Below are 16,277 nucleotides of genomic sequence, written 5' to 3'. Positions count from 1 at the left end.
CTTTTGGCCCTGGCATTCCCCTATATTGGGGCATATAAAGTTTGCAAGTCCAATGGGCCTCTCTTTCCAGTGATGGCCGACTAGGCCATCTTTCGATACTTGTTTTGTTTTTCGAGACAGGGTTTCTCTGTGTAGCCCTGGCTGTCCTGGAACTCTGTAGACCAGGCTGGCCTCGAACTCAGAAATTCGCCTTCCTCTGCCTCCCAAGTGCTGGAATTAAAGGCATTCACCACCACGCCTGGCTCTTGTTATTTTTTAAAGTGTGTTTATGTGGGAGGATTGTGAGTATGTACATGTGAGTGCAGATGCTATTGGAAGCTAGAAGTGTCTGATCCCTCTAGAGCTCGAGTTACTGGCAGTTGTGAGCCAACTAATATGGGTCCTAGAATTTATACTCCAATCATTTAGAAGGGCGATGTCTTAGGGTTTTTACTGCTGTGATGAATCACCATGACCAAAAAGCAAGCTGGGGAGGAAGGGGCTTATTTGGCTTAAACTTCCATATCACTATTGAAGGAAGTCAGGACAAGAACTCACACAGGGCAGGATCCTAGAGGCAGGAGCTGATGCAGAGGCCATGGAGGGATGTTCTTTACTGGGTTGCTTCCCCTGGCTTGCTCAGCCTGCTTTCTTATAGAACCCAAGACCACTAGCCCAGGGATGGCACCACCCCAATGGGCTGGGCACTCCCCCCTTGATCACTAATTGAGAAAATGCCTTACAGCTTGATCTCATGGAGGCATTTCCTCAACGGAGGTTCACAGTTGCACTTGGTTTTTTCCACTGCTGGAGATGTTCTTTCTGCTGCTTTCTGTGGTTGGCTCATTCTCATCATTTAGGCCTTATCTCCAATGTCACCTCTCATAATGGCCTTCCCTGGCTCCCCGATGGAAAGATTTTACCTCTCTCCCACATAATCCTTTAATCAATGCACTCTGATGATTTTCCTGCTAACATTACAACACAAAACTACCCTTTTAAAAAATAGTTGTTTATTGACCTCTGTGCTCACTAGGATGGGATCTTCAGGACAGTGGTCACATTTGCCTTTTTATGTCACTGCATGGATAGTGCCGAGCAGTTGTTGAATAAATGCACAAAGCCAGTCTTCTATCTCTGTTTCAAGCACTCTTTGCCTGTATCCATCTCTATGATACTGCCTATGCCCTTGTATTAATTACTTTTCTATTTCTGTGATAAACACCATGACCAAAAGCAGTGTATAGAAGAGAGTTTATTTTGGCTTATCATTCCAAAGGGTTGGGGGAGGCACAATGTCAGAGAAAGCATGGCAGGTGGATCAGGAAGCAGAGAGGTAACATCTTCAACCACATGCAGACAGCAGAGGGGAAGTGGGGTGAGCCTATACACTTCAAAACTCCGCCCTCAGTGGTGCACATCCTCCAACAAGGGTGCTCCTAACAGTTCTGTAACATCTAAACAACACTAACAGCAGCAACCAAGTATTCAAGTTTATGCATGCAATAGGAGACATTTCTCATTCAAATACTACAGTCCTTCCTTCAAAACTCAGTTCAGAGATAGGCATGGAGGGGCATACCTCTAATTTTGGTACTTTGGAATCTAAGGGAAGGGGGACCAAGAGTTCAAAGCCAGCCTTGGCTGTACAATGAGGTCCCTACCTTAAAGTACCAAAACCTAGCAGGCCATATGTCTTGATACCTGTAATTCCAGCAATGGCAGAAAGATTGCGTTGGGTTTGAGGCCACTCTGGAATACAGTTTCAGCCCTGCCAGAATGGACTACAGAGTGAAAACCTGTCAGAAAACAACTCCCACAAAAGAAGAAAATAAAACGACCATCAAATGTAAGTCCACAAAAATAACTTAGTTCAAAGCTAGGCACAGATCAACACACCTGTGATTCTGGCACCTGGGAGACAGGCAGGAGGATTTCAGGGTCTGGGTTACAAAGTGAATGGCATTCTAGGAAACACTGTTAACAAAAATGAAAGAGCTGGAGAGATGGCTCAGTGGTTAAGAGCACCGACTGCTCTTCCAGAAGTCCTGAGTTAAAATCCCAGCAACCACATGGTGGCTCACAACCATCTGTAATGAGATTTGATGCCCTCTTATTGATGTGTCTGAAAACAGCTACAGTGTACTTACATATAATAAATAAATAAATTGTTGGGCCGGAGGGAATGGGCCTGGAGGGAGAAGGGGAGAAAAAAAACCAAAACAAACAAAAAAATCCTACACCTTAATTCAAGACTCAGAGTCCCTACTCATGACTAGCCTATCTCCTGTGCTGAGCTAAAACGCTCACTTATTCAGCACTCATAGACTGAGCCCCATGACAGTCTTGTCAGTAGGAGATAGTACTCTGTCACTCTTTGTGTCTGCTTTGTAATTCTGATCATTCATAGGTACGCTTTGTCCCTTAACTTACTCCTGGATGGATAGCATGCCATACTTCTTTATACTTCTGAAGTTCTTAGTCGTGTATGGAGTGTGCTGGTAGCTAGAAGTTAGGAAGGCAGAGCATCTTGCTACATCGCTAAGGAAATAAAAACAGTGCTCAGTTCATTTTAGGAACAAACCTAGAATTTTAAGGAGTCATTCTGAAATGACAGGAAAATGAGCCATATTTTTGATTCATTAAAAAAAAATCACAACTCAGTGAGACTGGAGGGATGGCTTAATTAGGAAGAGCACACACGGATCTAGAAGAGTCTGGTCCCCAGCAACCATGGCAAGCAGTTTATATCCATCGGAAACTCCAGATCCTAAGGGGTCTGATGCTTCCGACTTCCACAGGCACCTGCATTCACATACACATGCCCTCATCCCCACATACACACAATTAAAAATAACTCTAAAACAACCCGAAGCTCAGAAAACACCTCTGTGCCATGTAGCACCTATTTTATATTTGTGGAAGAATTCATAGAAGAAATACTAATATGTATATAATCTGAGGCTAGATTTTAACTTTTGCTAGAAAATGTGTTTACAGTATTCAGTGCTTTCTGAAGTTTTGTTTTGTTGCTTAAAAGGAAATAATAATTGACAAACATGGAGTACTGGCTGAATTCAGGATTTGCCTCCCCCCTAAACATTAACAGATTAGGCTACAATTGTGTGTCAATTTCATTCCATATAAAACAGTCGTCAGCCGGGCGGTGGTGGCACATGCCTTTAATCCCAGCACTCAGGAGGCAGAGGCAGGTGGATTTCTGAGTTCGAGGCCAGCCTGATCTACAAAGTAAGTTCCAGGACAGCCAGGGCTATACAGAGAAACCCTGTCCCGAAACCCCCCACCCCCAAAATAAAAGTCTGTCACAGGCCGGGCGTGGTGGCGCACGCCTTTAATCCCAGCACTTGGGAGGCAGAGGCAGGCGGATTTCTGAGTTCGAGGCCAGCCTGGGCTACAGAGTGAGTTCCAGGACAGCCACGACTACACAGAGAAACCCTGTCTCGAAAAACCAAAAAAAAAAAAAAAAAAAGTCTGTCACAGGAGTTGGAAAAATTATTTTGCATATTTAAACCAGATAAAAGTCTGAGAATTTAACCATAGTTTTATAACTATGATTAGGAATAAATGACACTGTTTTCCTTAAATAAAATTAAAGAAAAAATAGATTTATTGAATTACTTTGTGTGTGTGTGTTTTGTCTACATGTGTGTATATGTACCATGTGTTTCCTGGTGCCTATGGAGTGCAGGAAAGAGTATTAGATTCCCCAGGACTGGAGTATAAGCTACCATGCAGGTGGTGGCAAATGAACCCCATTCCACTGCAGAGCAATAAATGCTCTTGGCTGCTGAGCAAACTCTACAGCCCCATTTTTTTTTTCTTTTAGAAAAGAAGTTTGAAAAAAGAATACTTTTAACATTCAGAAAACCTTCATGTATGTGGTAGAGGGAAGGAAACAAAAATATATGTAAATTCATGTCAGAAATACATTTATTTCTTTACTTATTGTTTCAAGATTCACTATGATGAAGAAGAACTTGAACTTGGAGTCATGATCCTCCTGCCTTAGCCTCCCAAGGGTTGTGATTGCAGCTGGGCATCATCCCACCTAGTTAGATATTAATGTGTTTTAAAAATGCATAGATTGGTACTATCTGAAAAGTTATATAAATTTTACACAGAATCCTGTTTTATTACATAAAAAAAAAACCCTAAAACCAAACCCAAAACCGTATAATGGGTGATTAGCCTAAAGGATTTTAATTTCATGACATTTTGGGGGAGTATGTGTGTCATATCTTCTCTCTGATATTTTCTAGGCAACTAGGACATCTTGTGAGAATAAAGGAAAATGATGAAATAATTTATTTTCAGGGCAGGCTTACAGAGCAAGTTAAAAAGGCAGATAATTAAAGCCACGGAAACTGTACATGGCTTTAGTGAGGGATCTCAGTGTATCATTAAGAAGCCATGGCTGCCAGACGGTGGTAGGTGCATGCCTTCCATTCCAGCTCTTGGGAGGCAAAGGCAGGCAGCCTGATCTACACAGAGATCTCCAGGACAGCCAGGACTTGGGTGGGGGTGATGGGTTGGAGGTAGAAATCCTGGAGAAAAGTGCCTTCTTGAAACAAAAGCTGGGGATGCTTGGGTTTTCAAGAAAGAATGAGTATTCTAAGGGTTCTAGTGTGGCAGAATGCACTTGGAATCCCAGCCAGCTGGAAGTCTAGGCTGGAGGGAGCATCATGACTCTGATGGCAGCCTGGACTTTGTAACAAGATCATGTGAAAGAACAAAAAGGTTTTCGTTGGGAAGTTTGGCTAAGTCCTAACCTCCGTGGTGGTTTGTGCTCTCAGAAGCCAGCAATGGTACCAGTTCAATTAGTCTGTGTGGGGAAGTCACAGGTCAAAGACAGTGAAATGCGGCCCTACTCCACCGGGACTCCTGTGACTGGGCTTGGCCATGGTCTTTCTCTGTTCTGCCACCTCAGCTACAGGATGCTTTGAAGTGTTGTGACTATGTTTCTTTGCACAGTGCTTCTCCTCAGAGAGGATACTGCATGTTTGATTACCTCTAGGCTTTCTTACAGTCTGCTGGGATGTCATTGTGATGGGGCAGTGTCAGAGAAGCTTCTCAAAGCACAGCTATTCACAGGGAAAGTTTGGGGTTCTGAGGTGATGTACGGTCCCGTGCTCCCATTTCCTCTCCCTCCTCCTGATGTGCACAGTTAAGAGGTCACCATATTCATCTGTGATTGCTGCACTTCTACCAGTGTAGTTCCAGTCAGCTTTACCGAGGTGGTGTTTTCGAGTGCAGTTTTCTGGGTTTGAAGAACTTCTTTAACTCCCGTAATTCCTGAGGCTTCAAACTTTGGTCCACTCCTGGGGTCAGTTTATAGGTCAGTGGGGACAGGGTGTAACCATTTTGATAAAGAAAAATTCTCTTACAGAACTCAAACATGCTAAACATAACTCCAAAATATGGAACTACCTGTTAAAACAGAAAATGAAAATTGTGTTAAATTCTTCAAAAGGAAAGATATACTTTTATTTATTCATCTGTGTGTCTGTGCGAGGGTGAGGACCAGAAGAGGGTATTGGACTCCTAGGAGATGGAGTTTTGTGTGTTTGTGAGTCTTTCAACATGGGTACTGGGAACTAAACTCAGGTGGTCTGGAAGAACAGCAAACACAATCCCTGAGCTACTTCTGCAGCCTACATGTTAAACAATTTTTGAAATTAAAATTTTAAATTTTAATTTTTTTTCATTGATTTTTATTTTTTTTCCATTAGCCAGTTTCAATGTCTCAAAGTTTAATTAACAGAACAGGGAAGCTGCCCTCAACTGAACTCAATATGTTAAACTCTTACGAAAAGGGACTTCTGCAATGGAGTTACACCAGGAGTTAAGATGATAGCTGGGAGGCAGTGTTGCATGCTAACTCCTTTTGGAATCAAAGAATATGGGAAAAGGAAAACTGGTCCACTGTGGAAGGGGATGAAAGACTTCAGAATCCCTGAAGGGTATGCCCTGCGTGAGCATTACTATCCATGTAGATGATCGGCCATTGCCCATCACTATATATTGGTCTTGACTGGATATTTACATATGAGCTAGTACAAGGCTAGTCCAGAGTTCTTGTTCTGTTTTTAAGGAAAGCATTTATTTTATGTATATGAGTACACTGTCACTGTCTTCAGACACATCAGAAGAGGGTATCAGATCCCATTACAGATGGTTGTGAGCCACCGTGTGGTTGACTGGGAATTGAACTCAGGACCTCTGGAAGAGCAGTCAATGCTCTTAACCACTGAGCCATCTCTCCAGACGCATTCTTGTTCTTAATTCTGGTTACAGAAGTCTATGGGTATATGACATATTCATGTATCATACTCATAGTTCTGCAGACAATTTTAGATGGGGGCTGTATTCTCCTTAGGGAGTGGTCCATGTGTCCAGGTGTAGGAAACCTCCAGTTGATACTAAATGCTCCAGCTCTTCTAGGATGTGGTATCAGATTCTAAACCCTTGCATTCAGCAGGGTTGGTGCACAGAGGCTATCAGTGCTAATTGAGGCATTTTTATGCAAATTGTACTGAGAAAATAAGGAAGGGAAAGAACTGGAAGAGGCAGAGAAGCTGGAGACTGGCCACCCTTCTCACCTTTAGTAAGTTAGCCGTCAGTCCGTTCCAGAGCCCCAGTACCCCTTGGGTTTTCATGATCTGCCGGAAGCAGTCAGCTGCTCCTGAGAAGTGGACATCTACTCCTCCATAGTGGGGAAGATAAGGACTTTGAGCCTGGCAGGAAATAGAAGGTACAGGAAAGTGACTTCAGAACTGGGAAGTAAATGTCCTTACACAAAGAAAACAGGGTCTCAGGCCTGGACTGTGGATGCTCTGTGCCAAGATGGTGGCAAAAAGTCTTAACTTCAGAGTTCATCTTCCTCCACAGTCTTAGAATGAATGTTTTGGGAGATAGGGTCTTTGCTTATGTAGCTCAGATTGGCTGGAACTTCACCATACTTCTGTTTCAGTCTCTTGAATGCTGAGATTACAGGTGTGAGCTACTAATTTAGAATGCATATTCATTTGCTATAGAACCATAGTGCCTCATTCACATATTTGTGGTGTATTTTGCTTAAAAGAAAGTAGGCATTTTAGGTAGACTCAATTTCATACTTATAGTCCAACCTAGCCTATGCCCAATGGGCCTGATACATAGTCCTATGCCTTTAACCTTTGTTTGAGACTTGTTCATTTTAATATTTTTAATGTGGAAGATTTGCCTTCATATATGTCTGTGAGAGCATCAGATCCGCTTAGAACTTAAGTTATAGATGCTTGTGAGCCACCATGTGGTTATGGAGAATTGAACCTGGGTCTTCTGGACCCAGGAAGAGCAGTCAGTGCTCTTAACCACTGAGCCATCTTTCCAGTCCCAGGTGTTAATCTTTTCTCATGCCCTTTTCTCGTATTCTGGGAAACCACCAAGGAGGGAATGATTTTCCCACACCACGAATGTCACAGGGTTGAGAACCAGGTGATTGGAGCATTCTTCTGGCTGCCAATTCCTGTCTGCTTCACAGTAAGCCAAAAGTGCTCATCTGAACCTCAGGCTGCTCCACAGTCCTTGTCCTGTGGTCGTCTATGGACATTCTGGCCACCCTTCTACATTTACTGGAGACTGACACCTGGTGGTTCAGTTTAGCCCAGCCTCACTATTATCTTAGGAAACTTTAAAGTGTGGGGGGAGAAGGAAAGGGGGGAAAAGATTAAATTGGAGAGGGGAGATATGCTGTGGGGATGGACCAAGGGAAATTGGAGGAAGTGAATGGGAGGTAGATATAACAAAGATACTTGTGTATATATATTTCAAATAAGAGAATGCAAAAAGGACAGTCTATGCCAATGTCAGTCTGGCCCTCATCCTCAGGATTCCTCACTCTTATCCTTGCAGCCACCTTTCCTTCAGTCATCCAGGTAGTTCGTAACCACCCAGTACGACCCGAGGAAACTGTCATCATCAAAATGCTCAATTCCTGAAAGTAACTTTCTTGTCTCTTTAATCTCAGTACTTATGAGACTGAGGCAGCCCCCCCCCACACACACACACAGGTGCATGTACCCACTCTCCACATACACATAATTAAAAAAAAAATTAAAAATCTATAAAAAAAGAAAGAAAGAACAAACCAGGGCTGGAGAGATTGCTCAGCGGCTAAGAGTACTTGCTGCTCTTGCAGAGGACTAAATTCAATTCCCAGCACCTACAACTCGCAACAGATAGATACAACAGATAGCTCACAACTGCCTGTAACTCCAGCTCCAGGGAATCCAATACCTCTCTTCTGATCTCGGTAGGTGCCCACACTTGTGTACATATCCACACACAGACATACACAGATGCATAGAATTAAATAGAGATTTAAACATAAGTCTTTAAAAATTAGAAATAATAAGCTACTGCTGAATACAACAGCATGAGTGAACTCTAGAGTCACTACACTGAGGGAGCTATTCTCAGAAGATAAAACTCCAGGAATGGATAGCACACAGTGTTACCATTGTGCTGGTAGTCCTGGAGGCCCTGACTGCAAAGGGATGGCACATGAGAATCTGGGGATTGGTGGAACGGTTCTATGTCCTGAGTGTGGTGGCAGTCACACAAATTTATATATCTGTTCACACTCCTAGAACTCTGCATCAAAACAAACTACTTTGACTGTGTTGAGCTGGGAATAAGAGTGGGCAAAGTCCTGAAAGGCAAAGTTAGGATTGGAGGAAGAAATGGTTTTTCACATGGGTAAGTCTTGAATTTATTCATTTGTTAAGGAGGAATGTGCCCAAGAGGAACTTGAAGTGTGACACCCAGGACACCACCAACAAGGAGGGATATCATGCAAAGAAGCCAAAGGTTGAGACTGTTTATCACTCTGTTTTCCCCAGGAAAAAGCCAGCCAGGTTATCCACCTTGGGTGGGGGTAATGGGTATGCATGCAGTGAGGAGTTTGGTAAAATTTGAAAACTCTATTATGAAGGATATGCAAAGGATGCTCTAAAGACTAGCTCTGCAGACTGAGGAGCAGTACAGACTGAAGGCCGTGAACTTTCTGTGGCCCCCAGCTGCCCTTCCATGCATCCATCTTCAGCAATTTAGGAATCACAGGGAGTTTGTGGGCATGAGGATAAGCTGAGGGACCAGTGGTATGGATTTTCAGAATGGGAGCAATAAAAGCCACAAGGATGAGTGATTGTTAGCACTCTAACAAAGCCCTGGGTTCCATGTCCAGCACCTCACCAACTGGTATGCTGATACATGTCAGTAGTTCTAGTTCTGGGAAGGTGAAGGCAGCAGTATCAAAACTTCAAGGTCATCCTAGGCTATTATCAAGTTCCAGGACAGCCTGGAATATGTGAGACCCTGACTCAAAGAAAAGAACAAACAGGGGCTGGAGATAGAGTACAGTCAGTCAGATGCCTGTTGTGCAAGAATGCCTGGTTTCCATTCTCATCATCCAGGTAAAAGGATGGGCTTGATGATGAGTGCTCATTCTAGTGCTGGTGAAGCAGCGACTGCTCAGTGGCCAGACATCTTAGCCTATCTGCCTAGTGCAAGGTTTCACTGAGAGATCCTCTCTAAAAAACAATGGCATCAACACCCAATGTTGACCTCTGACCTTCACACACATGTGCAGACTTGTGATGTGCATCGATACTGAAAAACTCACATCAGCAGGGAGAGAGAGGAAAGAAGGAACAAGGAGAGGAGGAGGGAGAGGGAAGGAGAACGAACATGGGAACAAGGAACATGAAGCCAATAGGATGCTGGTAGCCTAGATGTAAAGGAGCAGGCAAGTGACCAGAGGCATTAATAATCTGAGGGACTGTGATGAATAGGACTGTAAGATGCCTTTGTCCTTGAGATGTGGTCACATGTTGATTCTTTGGTACGTTTTGTCTTTGGTGCTGGGGATTGAATCCAGGACCTTGTAATATACAAAGCAAGTCCTCTTTTGTGTTTGAATAAATAGCCCAGTTCTTGATTTCTCTCAGCTTTCCTGTCCCATCCATTCCCTCATCTACATCCTTACTGTACCTCTCCACAGGGCTTGCTACTTTCATGTCATGCTTCAGGCTCTGGAGCTAGACAGCTTGTAATAACACACCTGTGACCTTCAACAAATGCCTTCATCTGTCTGAGTTCCCCCTTCTGGAAAATGGAGTAATAATAACATGTGCCTTATAGGATTGCTGTTCATATTAAATAATTTAGTACATGCCAAGTGCTTAGAACTGTACTTGATATAGAGCAAGCACTAAATAAGTAACTGCCATCATTAAGGTCATTATTATAATTATCTAAACTTGGAGGAGAGACAAGTATGCTGAAGACTAAACCAACCTGCTAGACTGGAATGCTAGATTGCTCTGTTCTTAAACTGTATCTTACTAGCAAAGAGAAACAGGACATAGTAGATGGCTAATCAAAACGGCCTGAACATAATAAGGCTTTTTCTACACAAAGCCAGGCAACTCTCTAGGCTAATAAAATGTAGCCACTAGCTTTAGATCCTCAGCCCTCAGGAGGACCACACTGGATCTTGCAGTGTAACATCACCTAGAAGAAATCAGGAGAACTAAGCCTGGCTCTGCCACTTTTGGTGTAACCTTGAGTAAGTCACTGACTTCTTCAGACCTTAGTTTCCTCACATGTCTACTAAGGAGACTGAAATGAAATGACCCTGAAGACCCTTTCCAGCTTATGCAATCCTTGCAGCTGCTCCAACTCCATGTACCTTCCTACCTCTAGGACTTGAACTCTGCTGTCTCCTCTGTCTTGCCAAGTTCTCATAACACTCAGAAGAAATAGCAGATACCCAGACTAAGCTTATGAAACACTTTTTTCAGTCACCATGTTCTTCATGGCACTTGATAAGAATGTGATCTCTTGTCTATAATTATTTCTTCCTTGTGTTCTCTTCCTAGCCTCTATCCTACTGTGACTGCAGATACCACAGGGCCACTGACCACATCTGTCTTGACATGGGTCTTTCCCCAAAAGTGTACAGAAAAAGGAGGCACAAACTTACATGAAAGTGATGGACAAACACTTCAAAGCCAAACATTTGAATGTTTCTCTGCTAAACTTCTCAGGCCTTCCAGAAGAGGTAGCACTCACTAAATATTCTTTCTGATATAGTTAAACAATATTTACAAAATGACATATATATATATATATATATATATATATATATATATATATATATATATATGTCCATGTTTTTTATGATAGGGTCACATGAAATCCAAGCTGACTTTGAACTCACTGTGTGGTTGAGGGTGTCCTTGAACTTCTGATTCTTCTGCTTCTACTTCCTGACTGCTGGGATTACAGACATTTACCACCTCATCCACTTTATTAGGTGCTAGGAGTGGAACCTAGAGCTTCATGGATGTCAAACAAGGACTCCACCAAATGACTATATCCAGCCTATCATATACTATTTTGGTCAAAAATTACTACTACTTCAAGGAATTTATTCTGCAGTTATATCTGCATATATATGGAACAATACATATTGCAAGGATCTTTGTTCCTGCAGTGGTAGTATAAGAGCAAAAGAGTGGAGAGAAGTCTGAATGTTCACCAGTAGGAAATAAAGACACCAATGCTAGAGAATATTATGTCATAATTAAAATATGTGGCTGCTCCATCTGGTGGATAGGGTGTCACCTGCAAGACAAATGTTTAGTGAAAAAGAAAGTTGTAGAAGAATATGCACGTATATTGCTACCCATGTAAAACCAGAAAGAACACACCTGCACATTTATGGAGACTTTTGCATAAGCCATCTATGGAAAGATATACATAAGAAAGTGGTAACCTTAGTGCTGTCTCTGGGAGAGAACTGGGTGGGGAGGGCACAAAGGGTGAGGACACTTGGTTTTCAGTGTCTGTTTATGCCACCTTTTGGATTTTGTGTGCATGTATTACCTCATGAAAAGAGCATGTTTCATTGTAAGAGTTTTAAGATAGCAAGACAAAGTATATATAGTCTCGGTTGGGGTGTGGAGGAACCCATGCGGCCAGCATTCCACTACTAGTGGGTCAGGGAAGATCAGTGGGGAAGCCTGGAGCACAGCCGAGTCTCCAGGAGAAAGCAACTGAGATGCAGGTGAACAGCTTGTGAGGAAGTGTAGGTAGACTACACTACAGAGTGCAGAGCCCCAGGGGTTTGAACCAGAGAAGACCCACACAGCAGCAGCCATGGCTAAATTTTCTAAGAGCAAACTCTGACGGTGAGGAAGATTCTTGACTGGGAGGGAGAATACACATGAAGAATACAAATTCAGAAGATGACAGTTTCCAGGAGGCTGAGGACATACAGGTATATGCAGGACTGGTGCTTCCTAGCCTCTCAGTAAATGTCTGTGCTGGGGATGGAACTCAGGGCCATGTTCATGTCAGGCAAGTACTTTTCAACTGAACTGTATCTCTGATCCTTTTTGTTTTATTTTAAAAATTTGGCCTGGTGAGGTAGCCAAGCCAGTAAGGGCACATGCAGCCAAGGGTGACAGGTGACAGCCTAGAGCCTATGTGGTGGAAGGAGAGAACTGACACCTCTGGGTTGTCCTTGGACCACCACATGAATTCTCTCTCTCTCTCTCTCTCTCTCTCTCTCTCTCTCTCTCTCTCTCTCACACACACACACACACACAAACCCACAGTCTAAGAAAATGTTTTAAAATTTGAGACTGAGATTCATTAAATTACCCAGGCTGAGCTTACTCTGTTGTCAAGGCAGGCCTTGAATTCACCATCTTCCTGCCTCCTGCCTCCTGCCTCAGCCACTCCAGGCTTGCACTGCTGGGTCTGCCTAATAAATGCTTATTAAAGTAACCCAACAAAAGAACAATGACCTCATCTGCCATCACTATTTATCATTAGCTATCAAGATGGAGGGGTTACTAAGGTTTTGTTATCCTGGCTCATTTGTGTATTGATAGTAAGTTCAGGAAACAGAAATGCACCTGGGTTGGCTTTATAGAGTTCTAATCAGGCCTCCTGTGCTATCTATGCATAGATTCTGAAGAGGTGCTCCAAGAACAATGAGAGCAGCCTTTGCAATGTGCCTATGTTCAATAACCTAATTCAATCTTTTGCACAGGTACATGAAGGCGTGTTTCTCTGCTTCACGCTGCATAGATGCGGGAGATGAGGCGTAGAGAGGGCCTGTGGCCTCAATCCACTGGCAGGATTTAAGGGCCCTGCCATATTCAATGCCCATGTCATCACCCCTGTGAGCTCATCTGCACATGGGGACACAGCCATGAGCTTAAGTAACTGACAACTATATGGGGGAAAGTTTATGAAAATTGGTGCTTCATCTCCAACTGCTGCAAGGGTGCAGTGCACTTAGTCAATGGCAGTGTCCATAGCCTTCAGATAGCAAAGGCTTCCCAGATAGCTGCTGACCTTTCTCGCTGACAGTAGATGTTTTCTGAGACCTTTCTTCCCTCTCCCTTAGCTTCACTTGCTCTTTTTGGGGACAGAGGTGGGAGGTCTTATCTTACCTGCTCTTGGTGTTTAGACAGAGCTTAGCACCAGGTGGCTATTTGGATTCCAAGGTTTTTATTGTGTCAAAGGAACAAGGCAGCTTAGGTCAGGAGAAAAGGGCAGTGAGCTGTGCTCAGTTCACTGGAACTGGGAAGCTACCTCCCTATCCCTTCCATGCCTACATTCTAGGGACAGTCTTGTTTCCTGTACACTTTCTAAGAGAACAAAGGTGGGGGCAGTTTTTCTTTCCCTTCACTTTAATAACAAAACTGCCCCCCAAACCCCTATCTTGCCTAATGGATGTCCAGACATTAACGTGCCCTCACAAAGCATCCTTTACTTCTAACTGCTAAGGCAATGCCACTGACTTGAGCAGAAGTGAGTTCTCAAAGGGGCCAGACATCAGTGAGACTGCAACAAAGGCAAGAGTCAGTCTCCCTCACCTCTCTGAGAGCTCAGCACTCAACACTGTACATCCAGACAGGTGAGTGGTCACTTAGGAAACCATCCTTTTTCTCACTAAGTATAGATGCTGTGCCAACCAGGAGAGGCTAAAGTAGGCAGAACCATTAAAGTTGGTTAGCATCTTCTACTAGTGGCTGGGACAACAATTTCCTTACCTTTCCTGGAGTCTTGGTGTTGTTCCTTCCAGGGCACTAAGGACTTTCTTTCCAGGCCTCTGATCAGCCAGATAAGTCTGTAGCTGACCAAAGGATCATGGCCGAGGAATGGTCTGTGCTTGTGCTGTTTCTTCTTACAGTAGAGCTTGTTAAAGCTGCCAATGGAGCTTCCAATGACAGGCTGCTTCCAAGCTCTGGGATACTATAGTTTTCTTAAGATTTTTATTTTTTTCCTGCTTTAATTTGAGGTAAACAGCTTCTGGCCAAAACCAGGCTTACTAAAGTCCAAACATTTGTGTTTCCTTCCACTTTCTGTGTTGAAATCCTGACCCCATGTAATGTTTCAGGAGGTGGAGCCTTTGGAAGATAATAAGATCACGAGGCCAGAGCCCTCAGGAATAGGATTAGTGTCCAAATAGACATGTCAGGAGCTGCCCTGCTTCTACGACGGAAGGATACAATGAGAATGTGCCATCTAGAGGCAGGCAAATCTCAGAGTTCGAGGCCAGCTTGGTCTACAGAGTGAGTTCCAGGACAGCCAGGGCTATACAGAGAAACCCTGTCTCAGGAAAAAAAAAATGCCATCTAGGAATAGAAAGTGAGCATTCCCCAGATATCAAATTTGCCTTGACCTTGAACGTCCCAGCTTCCAGAACTATGAGAAATGCACTTGTATTGCTCAGAAGCCACCTAACTTACTTGAATGGATGCAGCTTGAATGGATGAAGGCTTCTGAGCCTTTGCACATTGTTATTTTTCTCAACAGTTCACACGCTGAAATATTGAGCTGCCAGTTCTCAAGGTCCAGCTTCCGCCATCTCAGCAGAGGCAAAGGAACAAAAGGCTAAGTTAACTAATTACCTAGCATCTAGGAAGGAGCCCTGTACTTCCTGGTGGATAAAGGAAAGCCCGGAGGAAGGAGGGAGCCGACTTTAACATATACTAGCTGTGTGACTTCTGTGCAAGTAGCTTTCCCTTTCTGTGCCTCATTTTCCCACCCATAAGAAATAAGAATCCTAATAGCACCTATTTTGGAGGTTGATAAAGAAGATTAGAGGAGTTAAGAATCTGCCTTATCTATATTATCTGACCAACAAAGGGTGGTATGGTTACAATTCCTTAATCCAAGGCAGGCTTTTCCCGCCATTATCTTCTTGCACACATCTTCATGCGTCTAGCTCTGACAAAAGCTTCAGTAACGAACAGCAGAGTCATGTACATTCCTCTATTTCCTGAAAGCAGTCCCCGAAGGACTATGAACTGGATGGTGGTGTGATTTGTCAGGTGCCTCCAGACCCATGCCTAGTGATGAGAGGTTGGAATGCAGAGAGTACAAATGGAAACAGTGTGGAGGTTTTTCTTTCCCTCTCCTCTTTTCTTGTTTGCCTCAAACACAGCCCCACTAAATTGCCCAGACTAGCTTTGAACTTGCTCTGTAGTCCAGGCAGGTCTGAAAAGTTTGATCCTTCTGTCTCAGCCTCCCGGATGTTGGAATTATAACCTTTTGACATTGTGCCTAGTTCTACCTTGTCCTTTTAGCACATTTGCCAATCTTGCCAGTTAACAGCTGCTGGCAATGGGTGGCACAGGACAGGATTGTTATGGTAGGAGACAGTGCATTCTTAGAACAGCACACAAAAGTTGTACTAGGAAACAAGAAGAAGTTTCTTTAGGGCAGCGTGCTGGGAAGAGGGCAGGCTTGGGTGTTCTTATCTTCAACTTGTATAGACACAAGAGCACAGACTCAGGGTTCACTCAGTGGCATGATTCAACTCTGTACTCACAGGGAGGGCTCCTAAACTTGCTTTCAACATTATTCACTTTAAAACAAGTATCAAGTGCCTGTTATGTGAGACTATATGTTTTAGGGATACACAAAAATATAACATATACTTCCCATGGGCCAAGAGCTTGCAATTTAGAGAAAAGAAACACATTTATAATATAAGGGATCCTGTGACATGCATAAAAGAGTTTTCTACGGGATGGAGAGATGACTCAGCAGTTAAGAGCACTTCCAGAGCTCCTGAGTTCAAGTCACAGCAACCAGATGGTGGCTCACAGCCATTTGTAATGGGATTTGATGCCCTCTTCTGATGTGTCTGAAGAGAGCAATGGTGTACTCACATACATAAAATAAATAAATAAATCTTTCTTTTTTTT

At 43.4% G+C, this 16,277-nt stretch overlaps 1 protein-coding gene and 1 non-coding gene across 2 annotated transcripts in view; both read right to left on the bottom strand.

Annotated features, from left to right (window-relative positions):
• Nucleotides 1–4,290: 4,290 nt before the first annotated feature.
• Nucleotides 4,291–16,277, bottom strand: part of Slc25a43 (solute carrier family 25 member 43) — a 34,259-nt gene continuing 22,272 nt past the window's right edge. The window contains exons 4-5 of the mRNA XM_021153710.1: nt 6,600–6,734; nt 4,291–5,427 (exon numbers count right to left, since the gene is read on the bottom strand). Coding sequence (XP_021009369.1) covers nt 5,227–5,427; nt 6,600–6,734 — 336 coding nt within the window. The 3' untranslated portion in view covers nt 4,291–5,226. The remainder of the gene's footprint in view (nt 5,428–6,599; nt 6,735–16,277) is intronic.
• On the bottom strand, nt 5,700–5,801 carry LOC115030161. Its single transcript, XR_003835784.1, has one exon. It is a non-coding gene; the product is annotated as a small nucleolar RNA SNORA36 family (small nucleolar RNA).

The sequence above is a fragment of the Mus caroli genome, chromosome X (assembly GCF_900094665.2).
Source record: "Mus caroli chromosome X, CAROLI_EIJ_v1.1, whole genome shotgun sequence".
In the NCBI taxonomy this organism is placed as follows: domain Eukaryota; kingdom Metazoa; phylum Chordata; class Mammalia; order Rodentia; family Muridae; genus Mus; species Mus caroli.
This window is presented reverse-complemented; position numbering and strand designations above follow the sequence as displayed.